Below are 19,256 nucleotides of genomic sequence, written 5' to 3'. Positions count from 1 at the left end.
AAGAACTCAAGAATAGAATCCATGCTGCAGTAGTGACGACCTAGGACACTAATCAGGACCGCACTGGACGCTACCAGGACCAAACACCAAACACACACAAAGTTCTTGTTTTGTATTCTTGTGCAAAAAGCATGTTCTCATGACAGTTTGCTGATTTTCTGTGGTTTTTTAATATGTGCCAAGGACTTTCCTGACATCCTGTATACTTGTATAATTTAAATGTAGGTTCGTAAGATTTATGTAAAGCTATTGGTTCAAACTGAAACCTACCAAGCACGTTACAGCAAATGATTCTGGTTTTGTTGTATTCACCAAAAATGGAAGCTGACCTATGACGACTTCTTTAAAGATGAAATAATGATGAACAAATGCAATGCTGTTATAAACTGAGTCGAAATCTTTTTTGTTGAGTATCACTTGAGCTTATTGAAACGTCTATAAATCGCAAGCGAACTTAGAAATTCGCCGTTTAAATCGTTGAAATGTATCTTTCAGTAGTCTAACTCGTTTATTACGAATACGAGGGGACAGTGACATTTGCTCGTTATTACCGAGTGATCGTAAAAAACGCTTTCGTTATAAAAGCAAAAACATTTATACATACTTGATTTGTTCAAGAAGTTGGTATATTTCCTCCGTTCTGTCTTTTTTTCTTGCGTTATTGTTTTTAAACATTGACCCCAACAAGTACATAATTTTCAAATACTTCTCCACACCACGCAAATTTGGAAAAAAGGCCGTCACCACTTGTGAGGATTAATTACTCATAAATTTCGCTTAACTTTGGAACATTCAAGGTTTTTTTTTTTTTTTTTTTGAAAAAAGAGCATAAGCTAAGCTGGAAATCAATAGAAATTTTATTAATCACAAAAATATTACTATTTTTTTTCGCGTTTTTTACTTGCTGAAAGTGAGTTACGCTCCTGTACAGTCTTAAAATTGGAATAGTCACGTAATTCTGATTTCCCCGTTACATCCGGGCTCTGGCTAAATCAGGGTTCGTTATAAGCGAGTTCAATTGTACCAAGTTCGCACAACTCACTTAAAATTGCAACGAGAGTGGTAATTGCCGAGCATTAATATTGGAGTCTGCGGAAGAGCGTTAGTGTACATTTGCCAACGAGACTTTGATTTCTGATCCTTATGAGGTTTTTGCCTTCTGTTCCGTTGCGACTATTCTAGACTGACTAGTACAAACAAGGACAAAACTGCATTCTCAGGTTCGGTAAGCCTGTGTTTTTAACAGGTGGTTTGTGTACTCTTGTGGTAAACGACAATTCGTGAGGGGTGATCGGTTGATTTAAAAAAAGTAAATAACATAATATTGATAATGTTAGAATTAAATTTTCCCCAAAAGTTTAATTGATATTGTGTTGTACAATACAAACAAAGGTATTACTTTTTAAAAAATTAACTTCTGTACTGGAATTGTAAAATTTACCAAAGAACTAGCAGATGTTACTGTGAAGTACATTCTGGGATTTACGACATCTGACTTCCGAGAAAGAAAAGTTTTCCAGTTTAACTTACGTGAAAAGCAAAGTAAAGAAACGAGCGTATGTTTAGAATGATTTGCGGCAGTATTTAATCAAGCTGGAATCATTGAGAAAAAAATAAAAGGTAGAGAGAGTAAAGCCTTTTATTCTTAAGCAAATCTGAAGTCGCATGTTAGCATTTGATGTACAGTATTGAAAGAAATCAGGTTTCTTTCATTTGCTTTATGCAAAACGTATCGCCCGTTCGTAGTAGTTGGATTACGTGATTTGGGATTTTTGCCTCAGCTTTTCTTAAGCCAATGATTGAATTTGACCCTCCAGTTTCTAGTTCCTGCTCTAAGGCTGGAGCCGAACATTCATGAAAGGGATAATCCATACATGATGTCACTTTTTTTTTTCAATATTTTTGACCCCTTCCCCCCTTTTGTCACAAAATGTCCCACTTCACCGTATCCCCTTGGTCACATGTCACACTATTTTTATATTCATATTCTTATTGAAAGAATGAGCGATGCCACACTTCTTGTTACCCCCCTTCCTTCCTCCTTTCCCCCTGTCACAAACTGTCAGAGTACCACGAACCCCCTCCCCCTCTAAGCGTGACATCATTAGTAGAACAGCCCTTTAGTAAAAAAAAATCCAACCCAGCGTTCTCACCAATTACTCCCTAGCATTTTTTAAAGTTCATCTTATTAATAAAAACTCCGGAAAAAGTCATTTGAAGTAACTCACCGGCGACACAAATGGCACATTTAAGAATTTTGAAAAAGCAATAATTATTTTTTTCAAATCTAAAATTAATGCTCTTTATTGGCAGAATATTGGCACATAGCTAGTTTAGATAACTGGAGTGTGGTAGCATATAGACGATATAAGGTTGAACGTTGGTTTCAAATCTGAAATGAATGCTTTTCTTTCCACAATAGTGGCACAAAACTAGTTTAGATAAATGACACGTGGTGGAGTTTAAAGAGTACCATCATTACTGGCAGATCATTAAAAAATTTTACATTAGTAGAAAAAATTTCAAACTTTAACTATACACTGTTAATTTAGACCTCAAAAAAAAACAGCAGTAAATATATAACTCTCGCGTACATTGTTGTATTTGAGATGAAAAATAAAAGTCGAGTATTTAGTAAAATATTGATTTCACTTCCATACTGTTTTGTGAAAGCCTTTCGCAGGCCTAGTGCATTCCCCGAGACCACCGAACCATTCTTTAATGTGGCACAACTATCTCGTTACTCCGAGAATTTTACCATCACAGTTCTCCCACTAGATGGAAGCACTTGGGATCTTGCGATGCGAAAATGCTGCAGGGAATTTAATTTTCCCAAGAGTATTCGAAGATGTAAATAAAAGAAAATTTTTTTAAAAAAATCATTTTGCTTCAAACTTATACCATCTTATCCCTGTGCTCCTTCCACCTTTATATCATTGATTAGAATCCTGCACAAGAATCATTGTGGCCGGGGGGGGGGGGGAATTCTAGCATTTCCCTTACTAATCAATATAATAAAATCGTATCATAGTCAATATGACTTTCAGTTTGGGTATCATATCTCCATAAAATGCTATGATGGTCGAAAATGTCCCTATTTATTGCATAAAAAAATAAACAAACTTAGCCTGAAATCTAGCATGAAAATCAAAAATTACAATCTACTGTAGTAGTACGTTTTATAATTCAATAATTTCCATTTTTTTATTCTTTCCTTAGTTTCTCTTTTGATTTCTGTTTTTGTACAGATTCAATCCGGGTGTCAACTGTTCTTCGGGCAACCTTACAAATCTTTACAAGCCAGGAATTGTGGATTCATTCATTCATGGTCTAATAAATCAGAAGGCAAATGCTATGGACCCAGAAGTAACAACAGAAGTTAGTTTACATTTTTTCACATCATTTCATTTTCTGATTGATTTTTAGATTACAGCAAATACAATTCTTAGCCCCTATGCTTCCTAATTTGCATTTAAACTACTTCTATGGTTTTTCTATAATGCAAAAAAAAAAAAGTGAAATGCTTCAAAAATACAGAAAATACTTGTTGAAAATTTACTTTAATATGAGATACATTGTATTATTTACTATTTCTCCTTAAATTAAAATGAGTTAGTAGAGAACTTCTTGTAGTGCAAATTTATTTTTTGAATAGTAGTGGAGATCCGAGAATAATGGGACAATGTGCGGAATGTGACAGCTAAATGTGCCGAAATAAAATGTGAAAAATTATTTCTAGCTTAGAAACAATAGTAAACGTACATCAAGCCAAAATTAGCAAATCGATGGAAGACACGTGTTTTAGGGAACCCCTTTTTCACTGCAAAGAAATGAGCTTTAGGATGAAAAGTTATTCGAGAAAAGCAACGGTGTAGATCAGAACTTCTGTTTCACACCGTTATAGAATCATACTTTTCGTTCTTGAGTAGTTTGAGTCATCTGAATGGTTACCAAAATTGATGTGGTTTTGTTCCTCTATTTAAATCCAAAAAATCTCACTAAGATTAAATATTTTCATTTCTATTTTATTCTTGCACTTAATTTGTGATTTTTTTAATATTTTATTTGAGGCAGTGAGAAGCAAAGAAATGTAGGTTTGACATTTTCAAGTTTTGAGTAAAACGCGTTTAAAGATAACATCCTAGGTAGGCTTTCATTGAATTTCTTTTCTAAATCATGCTGTATAGCAGAAACTACCAAGGGCTACTAGTACCATCTCTTGTCCAGAGGAGAAGATCTACCATGTGCACCGGTTATCTTCAAATGTTTAATTTTGCCACTTACATCCATTTGCTTCTCACTGCCTTATTTGTATTTTAAGCAAAGCAATACAGCCTATTGACACTACAGGTTTATTTTAATTCTTTGTAAAAGCTTATTCGTTTTCTTACTTTGAAATAATATATGTTCAGTTACTATGTAAAAGAAAATGTTTTGGTTTCATAATAAGTTCTTGTTTTACAGCAGAGAAATGTTGTGTTATTTTTTCTAATACTATTGATGTATGTGAGTTGGGTATTTTAAAAAAGTCTCTCAGTTCACCCCTTGCTGTAATGATAAAATGACAAACGCTAATGAAGTCACAAGGGTATCTTCGCAATGCAAAATGAATTGGATACAGCAAAACAGATATCAAGTTGACATCGTTTTGTCCAAAATTTGCAGTTCTTAAGCAAAAACCAAGCATAAGAAACGAAAAATCTACTTCAGAAAGTGATGAAGTCAATGGGAATCTTTAGCTAAATGCCCACAGTTATTTAATCTCTGTAAAACCAACTGCACTAGAGTATTTTCATTAAGTGCATTATTTTTTGAGCGAAAACCCTTTCTTATACCACACGAGCAATCCTTTGTTAAGACGCAGTAGACTTTTTTAGGGCACACTTTTGCGTATCAAACGATAACTGCTATTTGAAATCTGACTTTGTAGCGCTTTAAAATTGGCTTACGGAATTCGAGAAAACTACTTATTCAAGTAACAAAAGCAGTCCTTCCTAAAAAGCCCAACTTTTTCTATTTGACATTAAAATTAAATATTTAGAAGAATAAAGTCAATCCCGCGGCATCGGCTCCTTACAATCCCGAAATCCCGCAGGGCTGAACTCGACGCAGAATCGGAAACCCTAATTGAAACAGCTTATTGACAGACTTAGATTGAAAAAAAAAGAAAAGAAAAAGAGTATTGTTTACATAAATCCAAGAAACAAAATGCTCAATTACACAATTGAGGCACTGAGAAGCAAACTGATTAAGTGAACTTTTAAAAGTTTCGAGTAAAACGCGTTTCAAGTTTTGATCCTAGGTAGACTTTCATTGAGCTTTTTTCCGGAATCATGCTGTATAACAGCAGCACCAGAGCTACTTGTAACACATCCTGCCCTAAAACAAAGGAGAAGTTCTCCCCTACCCTTTGCACTGATTATCTCCAAATATTTAATTTTTGCACTTGCATCCCTTTGCTTCTCGCTACCTCAATTGCGCTTAACGTATTATGCAATAAAGCTGAGTAATCACATTCATGCTCAAGTTTTGCACGACAGAAGTAAAATTTCTTGCGTTTACGGTAGTTCCATTTTGATACCTCGTTCTTATTGTGCAAAGATTCTTGTTTCATAGCGTAAACTTTATAAAGACTATGAACACTTCGGACATGACCGACAGTTCCATTTTGACAGCTTAATCTTATATTACAAAGATTCTTGTTTCATAGCGTAAACGTTATCTCATCAAAAAAAAAAAAAAAAAAAAAAAAACCTGTTGTAAAATTTCCCCGCCAAGAAAACCTTTAACTTTTCCGCACAAAAAAGAAAACCTGCATCCTAAACCCAAAAACCCTCAGCCATAAAAAGTTATGATATCTAGTTTGCCCGCCAAGTATCTGCCAAACTATCATCCTCTCTCTTCTCCTTTTTCATCACAACTACTTCCATTAGAACCTCCTCCCACCTTCAACTCCTCAGAAATATGGATAGATCTTTTAAATTGTTTATCTTGTTTGGCGGGAAGCTTTTCAAAGTGAAGTGGTTGCTTGGTGAGCAAAAAGCTTCCGACCAAACAAGATAAACAATTTAAAAGATCTATCCATATTTCTGAGGAGTTGAAGGTGGGAGGAGGATCTAATGGAAGTAGCTGTGATGAAAAAGGAAAAGAGGGAGGATGATAGTTTGGCAGATACTTGGCGGGCAAACTAGATATCATAACTTTTTATGGCTGAGGGTTTTTGGGTTTAGGATGCAGGTTTTCTTTTTTGTGAGGAAAAGTTAAAGGTTTTCTTGGCGGGGAAATTTTACAACAGGGTTGTTTTTGATGAGATATCACATCTTTTTGCATTGATATTATTACTTTGTCGGTATTTTTAGAATTGAGAACTTCAAGTCAGAAAATTTTCAATTGAAACAACGCTGTTTTGTGTTTTTAAGGAACAATAATGGCTAGCCTAATTTTACGTCAAGTTATTTTCTGACTATTAAGATTCTATGTTCATTTTGCGAGAATTGGGCGGTTTAAATTTTATTGCAATCCTTGTAGTATCCTCTCTGTTGCAAAGAAAACTTCTGGGATAATAAAATACTATATTTTAAATTGTATTGTTTTCGAGTATTTTACAACTTCGCAATAAATTCTATTACAGTTTCTTTATTTGACAGATTATTCAACATTTTCATGAAGGTTTCTTTAAATGTTTTACAGCTTGAGGGCTATTTTAATCTAGCTTTTCACTTTCGTTTAATTACATTTTTTTCTTAAATCGTGGATTATTTTACGTTTTATGGGATAATTTTAATTGTTTGGTGATTTATCTTTTTCTTGATAGAAGCCTTTGTCTTGTTTAATACCTAGTTTTGTTTAAAAGTTCATTTAAAAAACGAAATAACGCACGTTTTCACCAAGCAAAAAAAAAAAAAAAACTAAGCCATTAAATATTTTAAATTTAAATGTGTCAGAAGATCTATACAACTTTACTCGATGTCAAATTGCGGATATCCCAAATTTGCCATAGCGCGCATGTTGCGCGCGGACTAAGCTAATTAAAAGTCTTGCTTAAATTAATTGCAAATTTTTTTTTCAGCTAACAAATTACTGCAAAGCACGGATATCCACACACGTATTTCATATATTTTCAATTCATTGTGTGTTGTTTGTAAAAAATCCATTAATTTAGAAAATAAGCAAACCAATAAAAAAATGCTATTTTTCGTTTTCAATTAAAAAGTTATACGTGCCGTATTCATATGCGTACAGTTTCATATAATTTTTCACTTAAAATATTGTAATGGTTTAAACCCTAGTTTCGCGCCGACATTTAAAATTTCTTCCCTCCATAAATATATCAAAACTGAAAAACAGGGGGAAGGAAATTTCGTATTGGCAAAACTTGGGGGGGGGGGGAGGACAGCATTCGAATCTCATTCATTAATTTGTTTCTGTGCTTAAGTATAAACAAACATAGAATCTGAAAACAGAAAGCCCAATGAGCTAAGTCTGCGCGCATGCGCAGTCGCTGTGGCAAATTTGTGATATCCGCGATTTAACGTTTAGTTGCAACTGTTGGATATGTTTTAATCTTGATTGAATTTCATTTCCTAAGACAACTTTGGAATAACTGTTAGATCTGTTCTATCCTTGCAATTTAAGTCCGAGATAAACAAACCCTATGAGCTGAGAGTAAGTACATAAGAATTTAGGGAAAATTAGTGATTTTCAAACTTCAATTACTCCGGCCCATGATGTCCCTGGGGGTTGAATTTTTGTTTATGTGCTCAATGGCCACCCAAGAATATGTATACAAAAAATCATTAACGTAGCCCCCCGGGGGGCTGTGATACAACCCCGGGAAGGTACAATTTGGGGGGTAAAAACGAGATGGGAAGGGGAGGGGGGGGACAAATGGCACAAAAGGCACATCAGTAGGGCACAAGGAATGTGTGTGCGAAATGTCAGCTTGATTCCTTTTTTCGTCTGGGCTGTAGCCCTGTCAAAGAAAGCGAAAACTTTTTTGAACAGCGATTTTATAACTTTAATACCTCCTCCCCCTGATGGTACTTTACGGTGTCAGGGGCCACTAGAGATTGAGTGTACCAAAAATCAACTCCGGGGGTCTTCATGGTGCTGAGATAAAGAGGGGTGAAAAATCCAAAAACCCCAACTTGTTCTGTCGTGTAATCTTGTTCTTGATCGCTTTTATTTTCTTTCGTCTTTTGCGGTAGATTTGCTTCTGTTGGCTGCTGACGTTTGGTTTCCTTGGCGGGATGGGACGATACCGCGTCCCGTGATCTCATCAAAAACAACCCTGTTGTAAAAATTTCTCCGCCAAGAAAACCTTTAACTTTTCCGCACAAAAAAGAAGGCCTTCATCCTAAACCGAAAAACCCTCAGCCTTAAAAAGTTATATGATTAGCAGATACTTGGCGGGCAAATTAGATATCATAACTTTTTAAGGCTGAGGGTTTTTCGGTTTAGGATGAAGGCCTTCTTTTTTGTGCGGAAAAGTTAAAGATTTTCTTGGCGGAGAACTTTTTACAACAGGGTTGTTTTTGATGAGATTATCACATCTTTTTTGCATTGATATTATTACTTTGTCTGTATTTTTAGAATTCAGAACTTCAAGTCAGAAAATGTTCAATTGAAACAACGCCGTTTTGTGTTTTTAAGGAACAATATGGCAAGCTTAATTTTACATCAAGTTATTTTCTGACCATAAAGATTCTATGTTCGTTTTGCGAGAATTGGGCCGTTTAAATTTTATTGCAATCCTTGTATCCTCTTTGTTGCAAAGAAAACTTCTTGGATAATAAAATAAATAATAATAAAATTGGATAAGCAAACCAATAAAAAAGTGCTATTTTTCGCTTTCAATTATAAAGTTAGATGTATTATATTCATATGCGTATTGTTTCAGATAATATGTCACGCAAAATATTCTAATGGTTTAACCCCAGTTTCGCGCCGACATTTAACATTTCTTCTCCCCTTAAATATATCAAAATTGAAAAACAGGGGGAAGGAAATTTCGTATCGGCAAAACTTGGGAGGGAGGGCAGCATTCTAATCTCACTCATTAATTTGTTTCTCTGTTTAAATATCAACAAACAACATGGAATCTTAAAACAGAAAGCCCAATGAACTTAGTCCGTGCGCATGCGCAGCCGCTGTGGCAAATTTGTGATATCCGCGATTTAACGTCTAGTTGCAACTGTTGGATCTGTTTCAGTCTTGAGTGCATTTCATTTCCTAAGGCAACTTTTGAATTACTGTTAAATCTGTTCTAATCTTGCAATTGCAGTCAGAGATTAACAAACTCTATGAGCTGAGAGTAAATACATAAGAATTTAGGGGAATGAGTGATTTTCAAACTTTAATTACTCCGGCCCATGATGTCCTTGGGGGGTTGAATTTTTGTGTAGGTACTCAATGGCACCCCAAGAATATGTATACAAAAATAATTACCATAGCCCCCCGGGGGGCTGTGACAGAACCCCGAGAGGTACATTTGGGGGGGGGGTAAAAACGAGGGGGAGGGAGAAGGGGTCAAATGGCACAAAAGGCACATCAGTAGGGCACAAGGAATGTGTGTGCGAAATTTCAGCTTGATTCCTCTTTTCGTCTGGGATGTAGCCCTGTCAAAGAAAGCGAAAACTTTTTTGAACAGCGATTTTTTAACTTAAATTCCTCTTCCCCCTGATGGTCCAGGGGATTGTATTTTAGTTTACGTCGTCAGGGGCCACTAGAGATCGAGTATATCAAAAATCAAATCCGGGAATCTTCATGAGGCTGAGATACAGAGAAGTGAAAAACCCAGAAAACCCCAAATTGTTCCTATCGTGTAAACTGTACTTAGTCGCGTTTATTTTCTTTCGTCTTTCTTGGCGGTGGATTTGCTTTTGTTGGCTACTGACGATTGATTTCCTTGGCAGTAGGCATTTGGTTTCCTTGGCGGCCGGGTCGCTCCAGCGTCCCGTGATTAAGAACGTGAACTCTACTTCCACAACGTAATTACCCCCATTTGGTGATTTCCAGAAGCCGTATTTAAATATTACTTTTTCGCTCAGTAACAGACATATCTTATGAGATACATCCTTTACTGCACAAAAGAAACTTAAGTATTTTTCACGGGAATCGTCAAAATTTTAATTTTTTATGTAGAAGTAGAGTTTATTTTTTTCATTGTTGAATGTAATCGCTTTCTCCATTGGTTTAAAAGAAAGAACTGTGCTTACTTCTTATTGGAAGAGACATTTGCAGCTTTCCACAGAGTTCGCAAAATCTCTTCTTTAATCCACCATCGGACTTTGGAGAAAGCTTATTGCTATTTAAGAAACATCATTGGATGCTGAAAATCTGCCCTCTATTCTATTTAAAGAGCCGCAGTATGTTTATCAGGGTCTTCACTACTTTTCTATATGTCTTGCTGTATGTGTGTCCCCATGTTTCGTATTAAACGTATTTGTTTATGTTCAGCTGTCTGAATCTCTGCTTTACACAACCTTTCAACATTCATAAAGCAATGAAATAAGAATTTAATATATTTGGGACCTATTAGAGCGTTTTATGCGACAATTTACACAACTGTTGCCATAGAACTGCTCATTAGTTGATCTAGGCCAGTATTTCTTAAATTGTGCTCCGTGGAACCCCAGGGTTTCAAGAAATCACACAAGGGTTCCACGAAACTTTTTGTTTGTGCACTTTCTTTTAATTCGGATTAGTTACTTTTAAAATCGATAAAAATAAGGATTGAGTGAAGCTTTTAATTAGTATTTTATAAATAAACAGCAAAGGAAACTTCAAAATAAGATAGAGATTAAAACTGAGGCCGTGTTAAAGCCAGGGCTGCGGAGTCGGAAGGGAAATTACCGACTCCGACTCCTGGATTTTAAAACGGAGACTCCGACTCGAACTCCGGATTTTTTTTTGATTTTTTTTTTCCCATTGTGTTTTTTCAACTCCCTCTCTCACTTCAAGGGAAGGGGGAAACCTCTAAACAGAGATTGAAATATTAATTCCTTTTAATGAAAATTTCGCATTTTGTTTTTCATTGTAAACCCAAGACACATACAACGTTAGAAATTCAATTTAAAAATCAAAGTTTCCAATTGCTACGAGTTAAAAAGTGAGATGAATTAGAAATCCCTTTTAAATATTTGAAGAGAATTATCTGTAATTTGTCCCCTTTTAATGTTTAACAAATAGATATTGATGAAATCGTGTGCTTTCAATTTTTGAAAGCTGTAACTTGAGGGAGAAAAAAGCTTTTTTTTTTCTAAATCCAAGTTCTTGAGAGGGGGTGGTTTGCCCCGGGTGACACCCATCTGGTAGATGACACCCAAAGTTAATTTCAGAATTTATAAAAAATATAAATACTTTAATTCTGAAAATTTTCGCGAATATATTTTGAATTGTATTTCGTCAATAAAATTTCAACGAAAATAAGGCATATATACGTTAGGAGTTTGTACGAATAGCTTTTACTATACCTACAATTCTTCTTCGCTAAATTTTTAATTTAAATTGTATTGGCTGCTTTAGAATTAACCTTAATATGAAGGTTTTAAGATTAACTGCAGTTATTGAGTGTTGTAAAAGAAATCATTTACACTTATTTTTTTCTTTACTTTTTAGTGAGAACCAAGCTTAAAGAAATAGTCTTAATAAGAAAAAAACACTAAATTATTTCATCGAATCTTTTGGATTCGTGCTTTCGCGCCAGAACTGTGAATTTGCCGATCACCCTTAAACGTTTCAACCTTAGCTACGGGCCTCGACTTACTAATTTGTTGCGTTTCTTTTACTGTTTTATAACTGAGATCGAACAAAACACTATATTTCTATTTTTATTTGAAAGTGATTACTTGAAAATGTTAGGCAACAAAATCGTTTGCTGACAGTTGCTATTAGTTAAGTTAAAAAGCAAGCGAACTGGAGGACGGCTAAAGAAAGTTCGGTAAGCACTCAAGCTAGCCGATTGCCATAATGGCAGTTATTTTCTCATTAGTATCTTTTTACACATGTTATCGAACCAATTGGTAATCAGTTTTTCAAAAATGCATGGAGTGTCAGTGAAAAGGAAAGAAAAAAAAGAAGCCCGGAGTCCGCATGTTTTCTAACGACTCCTACTCCTTTACCTCAAAATCAGTCCGACTCTTCGATTCCACAGCCCTGGTTAAAACCCCATTTATTGGCAGTGTACGATCTCCGAATACGACTAAATCAGCATAATAATAAGAACTTTTTTTTTGACATTTAATTATTTTAAGAAATCTTGTGTTACTTTTTGCTGTCTATATGTATTGTTTGAAATCATTTTCGTTTAAATTGTTAACAATCTAGTAATTTTTAAATGTTGAACTTAAACTAAGCAATTGAAGATAAACCAGATTTCCGTGAAAAAAAGTTAATATTAAAAAAGGTTCTTTTTGTGAGAGAAATTAAAAAACGCTGATCTAGGCCAACACTTTCTTCCCTTTCGTTCTTATTTCGCACACTACGTCAGCATACAGTTATGCCACAAAACTAAATTAAATATTTTTTTCCTCGATTCTTTTTGTGCCCCAAACCCAATAAAAGAATAGATCTAACCTAATTTAACGTGTCTGGATTCAGACACAGCAGCATCTTCTACGAAATAATATCTTTTTAAATGACGCATAATCATATCCTGAGAAGTAAAATCTTCTTAGGGGCAGTCTATAAATGGCACACTTTTTGAAATTTTTGTCCCCCCCCCCCCCCCCGTTGCCACATGTCACGCTATTTTTCTATGAAAAATGCGTGCTGTTACACTTCCCCCCCTCCTTCTCCCTTGTCATAAACTGTCACAACTTCATATACCTCTCTCCCCCTTCAAAGTGTGACATCGGCTTCGGATCTATAAACTTTGGGCATCCTGCAACAAAATCTGCTCGGCCCCTATTTGCAACGTTGTTAAATCTTGGTGCTAGCTTTTTTCATTTTTTTCCTTTTAATTTTTTGGGCCGTTGGGCCCTTTAATGACGTGCCTTCCCCCTCCCCCCCCCCCCCGCAACGCTGCGGGGTCTGCGAGTGTGTCCGGGTCTGTGTGACAAACATCATTTATGGACAGCTCCTTAGCAGTCTTTTTTTCTTTTTTTTCGAATTTGTAGTGGGTAAAATTTGTGAACTTTCCGTTGAAGTTCTGTTATCTTTGCTATCAAAGAAAATACTGGTAAATTCATCTTGCTTTATTAAATTGTAGAATGAAACGTATTTTATTAACCACCTTCTCCATGTCTTTACCTACTGCAAAAGAGGCTATGTGGTTTATATACACAGTATATAAAGTAACTTTAGCGTCATCTTACGGTTGACAATTTTACTTTTTAGGTTACTAATCACCTCTTTGAAAAACCTGGAGATGGCTTTGGTATGGACTTAGCAGCGATGAACGTTCAGCGAGCAAGAGAACATGGTGTTCCTGGCTATACAAAATTCAGAGAGTATTGTGGCCTGCCAAGAGCTCGGCATTTTCGAGATTTAATCGGTATTTTGCCGAATAAAACTCTTCATCGCTATTCCCAAATTTACAGGTACGATAACGGAACTTAATTTGCGAAAAATAAATACGTTCATTGTAAATAATTAAAATTTTGCTATTGGCAGTTCGTAAAATATTGAAATTGATTCCGATAAACTTTGGTTTACAATTTGTGACCAACATACTTTCAGAACCAACTGTCCTAGCAATGTTATGACGTAAAAGAAATGAGTACTGAAAGGAATTTAAGAAAAAACTACATAAATTACTTGTGCAGCACAAGTGTTAGGGGATTTTGTTATCGTTCCATTTAAAAACTAAATGTCTTTGCATCACACAAGTACCAGTCATTTTTTACCAAAACCTAACTGTTAAACTTCATTTTTGCTTACTTTCTCGAAGGGAAATTTTTTTTTTAAAGAAAAAACACATGAAAGATATTTTAATGTCTCCAAAAGTAGTATTTACAAAAAATATAGAAAAGTAAAATTCAATAAGTATGTAAAAAAATATATATATGTATCAAAGTGGGATAATGAGACGAAATGTGTAGGCGTCGGTCTATTTGCCCAACGCCTAATAAGTTCGGAGGGAATAATCCTACTCGAACAAAACATTTGAAACATTGAAAGAACTCAGGCAGAACACACGATTCCTAAATTTGATTTTTTGATTTGAGTAATTTTTCCAGCAATTTTGAGCAATTAAAAAAATGTTGAAGAAACTAAAAAAAAAAGATGCTAAGAAATTTGATGTGCATGTATAAACTCTGATCTAAAAAGCAGTTTTACTTAATATGAACTTTCTTGGTATTTGAAAAAGCTCTTCACGTACAACTGCTATTATTATTCTTAAATTTAAAAAAAATAAAATTATAACAATAATAAGTGATTTCTTATTTGGTTATTTTAAGTTATAGATAAAATATTATATGCTCTAATATTATAAGACATAATTTGATACCATTGTGGGTAACTTTTTGAACAACTGAATTCCTTTTTATCTTAGCACATACTAGATAAATTTAAACCATTTTGCCAGTAATGTTAGAAAAAAATTATTTAGCTCCGAAAGAAGTAGTTTTACTGAATTTTGATAGTATTTTTCCGAGAAAGAAGAAAACTATTTGATTATGTAAGATTCGAATTAAAAAATTATTCAGATCAAAGAAACTGATTGAATGAGGTTGAATCAAGATTTGCGCTTACCTGAATTTATTCCCGTTTGAGACATCCTGTACCGGCCTGGAAAGGAAGTATTTGGCACATAGAATGGACTTCGAGAATGATTACACGAATTTAATTTACTTTCGAGTTTAATGAAGATTTAAGGCTACATGATTCGATTTAAATCAAGATCAAACGGTCTCAGCGTGCTTACACAGACATTAGAAAACACATGATTAAAAGTTTATAGTCTCTCTTACGCGCTAGTTGACTTCGGCGCCCTCTATCAATGTTTTGTCCGAAACACTGTTTATAATAAATTACTTTTTAATTAAAAAAAAAAACGCCTTCAAAAAATACCCAGGAACTAAAAAGCAAAAAATAACTGATTACACTTACAATCTATTTCCTACCCAAACATAGGAATGAAATGTATTTTACAATTCCAGTACAAAAATCAACTAAACTAAACACCGAATTATAAAATAAACACTGATTAAAATTAATATACGATGAATTATTTTAAATACCTAACTAATTATATACGATCTCTTAATTTTTAATAACCTTTTGAAGTCGGGGCCTCCCATAAACAACTACATAATGTAACTGACAACCCACCGAATCCTAAATTAAACACTAATTTAACTATACGCGAAATTAGTCTTTAAAACTAAACCTACACAGCTACTTAGACCACCCCTAAACAAAAGCACCACTAAACAAAAAAAAGTATGAAAACCGGTTCACTAAGTGAGACGATATACAAAGTTAATAGCGTACAAATCGATTTAAATGTGAGTATGATATTTGAAGAGTTCCTTCAATTTCATCAAACCTGAAATTGATTACCATTAGACGGCCGAGGAAGTATACCGTTTCAAACAAAAAAATAATTTTCCTTATCACTACAGGCAGGGGCGTGCGCAGAAATTTGGGAGCCCATCACAAATGACTTTTCCGGGCCCCTCTCCATATTGTTTACCCCTATATTTCACCCCTAGTTGTAAAAATATTGGGCACCCTTCAGGCTCGGGTCTGGGCCAACAGGTGTCCGTCCCCCCTCCCTGTGCACGCCCCTGGGTACAGGTGTCTTCGAGTATTTATGAAACTTTGTACAAAAGAAAAACGAATCCGACGAGTTCAGAACCTCCTCCTTTTTTTGAAGCCTGCTAATTAATATAACCCTAATTTCAAATTGAAATGGCGGCATCGTAAAATAGTAAATCTAGAATATTGGTCAAACTTCAGAAATCATACACAGTTATAATGTATATTACTGAAGAATATAAATTAAATCGTGGGGGAGGGGTGTTCTGTATTCAATTCCCCCTCAATTGAACACTAAATATATTTAAAAACTGGAATATTACATAAGGAACTTTATATTTTAGTGCCTAAATAAAGTTATTTATTAGTAAATAAAATATTAAGGTAAATTGATCCAACTATAAAAGTAGCAAAATATATTTAATTTAATGCATTGCTACGCAGTAATAGATACATTAGTAACACCTATAATAAAAACACCTATAATAATTAACAGGCGGCGCAGGTTGCGAAAATTAATCATCCATGTGCCGCGAGAATTAAATACCGTTTAAGAGAAAGCCAAAAGCTTAGGTGTGAAAATACACCGATCACAGCAAAACCACGTGATCGTGACATATGAAATTTACAGTTTCTTGGATTTCTCCGGGACCCCTTATCAGATAAAGACCAAATTACAATGGGACCACCTGGAAAGTATACCCTTCCAAACAAAAAAAAATTTTTTTCAAATCGGTCCAGTAGGCTTGGAATGATTCGAAAACACACATAAAAAGCCGCAATACGAAATCATAACCTCCTTTTTTGAAGTCGGTTAAAAACCAGAATGCATTCCTTCGTACATTAATTTAACAAAGATTAAAATCATTCATAAAAAAAAAATACTTATAAACGATTTTATTTTTTTATATAAAAGGTTGCTGATCTTTTGGATTGTAGAAAAACTTCAATAAAATTTAGTTTGTTGGCGGAGCAAAATTATAAGCAGAATGTCGATTACTATGCTCCCTCTACCCATGATGACCATGAAACAGGCTGGGAATTTTTTTAATTTTTAGCAGTTGTTCGGAGGTGTTATGTACAGAACGTGATCAATGTGTTTTTCATTCTTAAACCAGAATTAAAAAAAAAAAAGACGTTACTGCTCAATTCATTTAAAAGGGAGCAAAATTTTCACGAAAAAATTTGCTCTTTTTTTCCCGTAATTTGAAAATTTGGTTTTTAATTTTTATATATTTGAACATAACTCTCTTGGCGACATGACCACGCCCACTGAATGTTAAACTCCATAGACCAACCTAGTCCGAATATATTCCAACTAGCCACCAGAAGACTTAATAATTGCAGATATTCTCCTGCTATAGACAAAAATTTAAAGTTAATGCTTATCTTGCCTTGAATATTGAATGTTACCTTGTCAAAATGCCTTACCTACCATAACCATGATTTATTTTTAACCAAGGCATGTAGATGACATTGATCTTTGGAGTGCAGCTATATCTGAATATCCTTTACCAGGAGCAATTCTTGGGGCAACTTTATCATGTCTCATTGCTGAACAGTTTGCAAATCTAAGGAGGGGAGACCGCTTTTATTATGAGAATCCCGGATGGCCTTCTTCATTTACTCCAGGTAAATACATATATTTATATCATAGGGCCGTGGTAGCCTGATCGGTAGGGCATTGGACTCGGGGCCGGAGGGGCTCGGGTTCGATCCCCGCTGGTCGAAGACCCACCGTCGTCATTAAAGGGGACTGGGCGACGTTAAATATGCTCGTGGTCTCAATGTCCTCCAAGTGAAACGATACCTCTGGGGGTGCTAGTACCAGGTAGCTATTAGCTCTTGGACTAGTTCTAAATTCTCATTAACTGTCCGATCCGGTGATGGTGCTGCCATCTATCGGTATATAAAATAATGGAGGCAAGGCACATAGTATGCAGATCCCTCGACATAATACAGTTGTAGTCAGTTGTGACTCTTGAATAGAAATAGAAATAGAAATATTTATATCATGTAAAATATTGACTGAATGTACAAGAAGCAAGGAAAACTTTTATTTCACATCCGTCTGCTGCCAAATCAAAGAACAAATGTAGCATACTAAAAAACATATGTTGCCAAATCAAAGAACAAATGTAGCATACTAAAAAACATCTGTTGCCAAATCAAACAACAAATGTAGAATACTAAAAAAAATCTGTTGCCAAATCAAAGAACAAATGTAGCATGCTAAAAAAACATCAGTTGCCAAATCAAAGAACAAATGTAGCAAACTAAAAATTGCTGCTCAAGGGCATCAATATAGGCAGAGCCCAAAAACGCAATAATTATTGATTTAAAATCTGAATTGAATGCGCTTTCTTGCCACAATACTGGCACAAAGTTAGTTTAGATAATTAGTGCGTATAAACGATGTAATGAACTCTGTGGCTCATCAATAAAATTTCAGTTTAGAATTTTAAAATTTTAAAGTTACAATATTGATTTCCAATAAAAAAAAATCGACCAGTTTGCATAATTGGTACATATTGTAGTTCTTCTGCATTATTGTAGTACTTGAAAACAAACAATTTAAAAGCAACATAATGTAAACCTATGATTTTCGGCGGGGAGTGAAATGTACAATATTTTGCTACACGTCTGCAAAATTCTAACTGTTCGGTAAATTATTTAATTCTATTACATCATACTCAAAAATAAATGTACATACGTTTCCCATAATATAGGAGAAGTTTTTATTTCCTCACTGAGGTTCACGATGAAACATTTTTTTTTCTAATAATATGACATTTTAATAAAAAAATTTTGAAAAAAAAAAATAGAACCGACTTCAAAATTGCTCTAAAAAGTGAAAAATAATTTTATTCTTTAAACACCATCGATAATACTTTTAAACATAATTTTTGAAGTTGGCGCAAAAACAAAAAGTAAAATTCATTGTAACTATGCTTCGTTCATATTGTTATCAAAAAATCATCCAAAGTTAGGAACGAAACATTTATATCGTTACTCAAATATGCTGTCTTCAATGCGTAATGCATGTGGTAGTGAAGAAACTGGGCCTGATTTAATTTATAGATGTAACTGAGTTATGGCTGTGAATGATTTTATCGATCGTTTTTGCGCCAACTTCAAAAATTATGTTTAAAAGTATTATCGATGGTGTTTAAAGAATAAAATTATTTTTCACTTTTTAGAGCAATTTTGAAGTCGGCTCTATTTTTTTTTTCAATTCTTTTTAATTTTATTCTTTTTAGTGTAAATGTATTTCAGAAATATTAAGAAGTTACTATAACGAAACTTTACTTTATTTTTTTCATAAAAATGCTCCATACTAAAAAAATAAAAACACGCCTTAAACTTTAAGCGATTGACAATAAAAATTTATCTTTGTTCCTCGCTGGAATTCATTTGTGTGTTAATTTAATTATAATCATTTAAATATTACGTTTTCCTTAACTAATTTACATTTCACAGCATAGTTGCTTTTTGTGCAATCCTGTATCTCCTTACTCAGCCCAAATCATCTGTTATTGGCATACTTGATA

The 19,256-nt window shown here is 34.4% G+C and overlaps 1 protein-coding gene across 1 annotated transcript in view; it reads left to right on the top strand.

Moving 5' to 3' along the window:
* LOC129231689 (peroxidase-like) overlaps nt 1–19,256 on the top strand; it is a 113,246-nt gene that overhangs the window by 84,899 nt on the left and 9,091 nt on the right. Inside the window, 4 exon segments of the mRNA XM_054866052.1 lie at nt 3,249–3,286; nt 3,289–3,378; nt 13,339–13,541; nt 17,168–17,337. Of these exon segments, the coding sequence (XP_054722027.1) occupies nt 3,249–3,286; nt 3,289–3,378; nt 13,339–13,541; nt 17,168–17,337 (501 nt within the window).

This window comes from Uloborus diversus, chromosome 10 (assembly GCF_026930045.1).
Source record: "Uloborus diversus isolate 005 chromosome 10, Udiv.v.3.1, whole genome shotgun sequence".
NCBI lineage: Eukaryota > Metazoa > Arthropoda > Arachnida > Araneae > Uloboridae > Uloborus > Uloborus diversus.
Note: the sequence above shows the minus strand (reverse complement) of the source record. Positions and strands in the feature narration are given on the sequence as shown.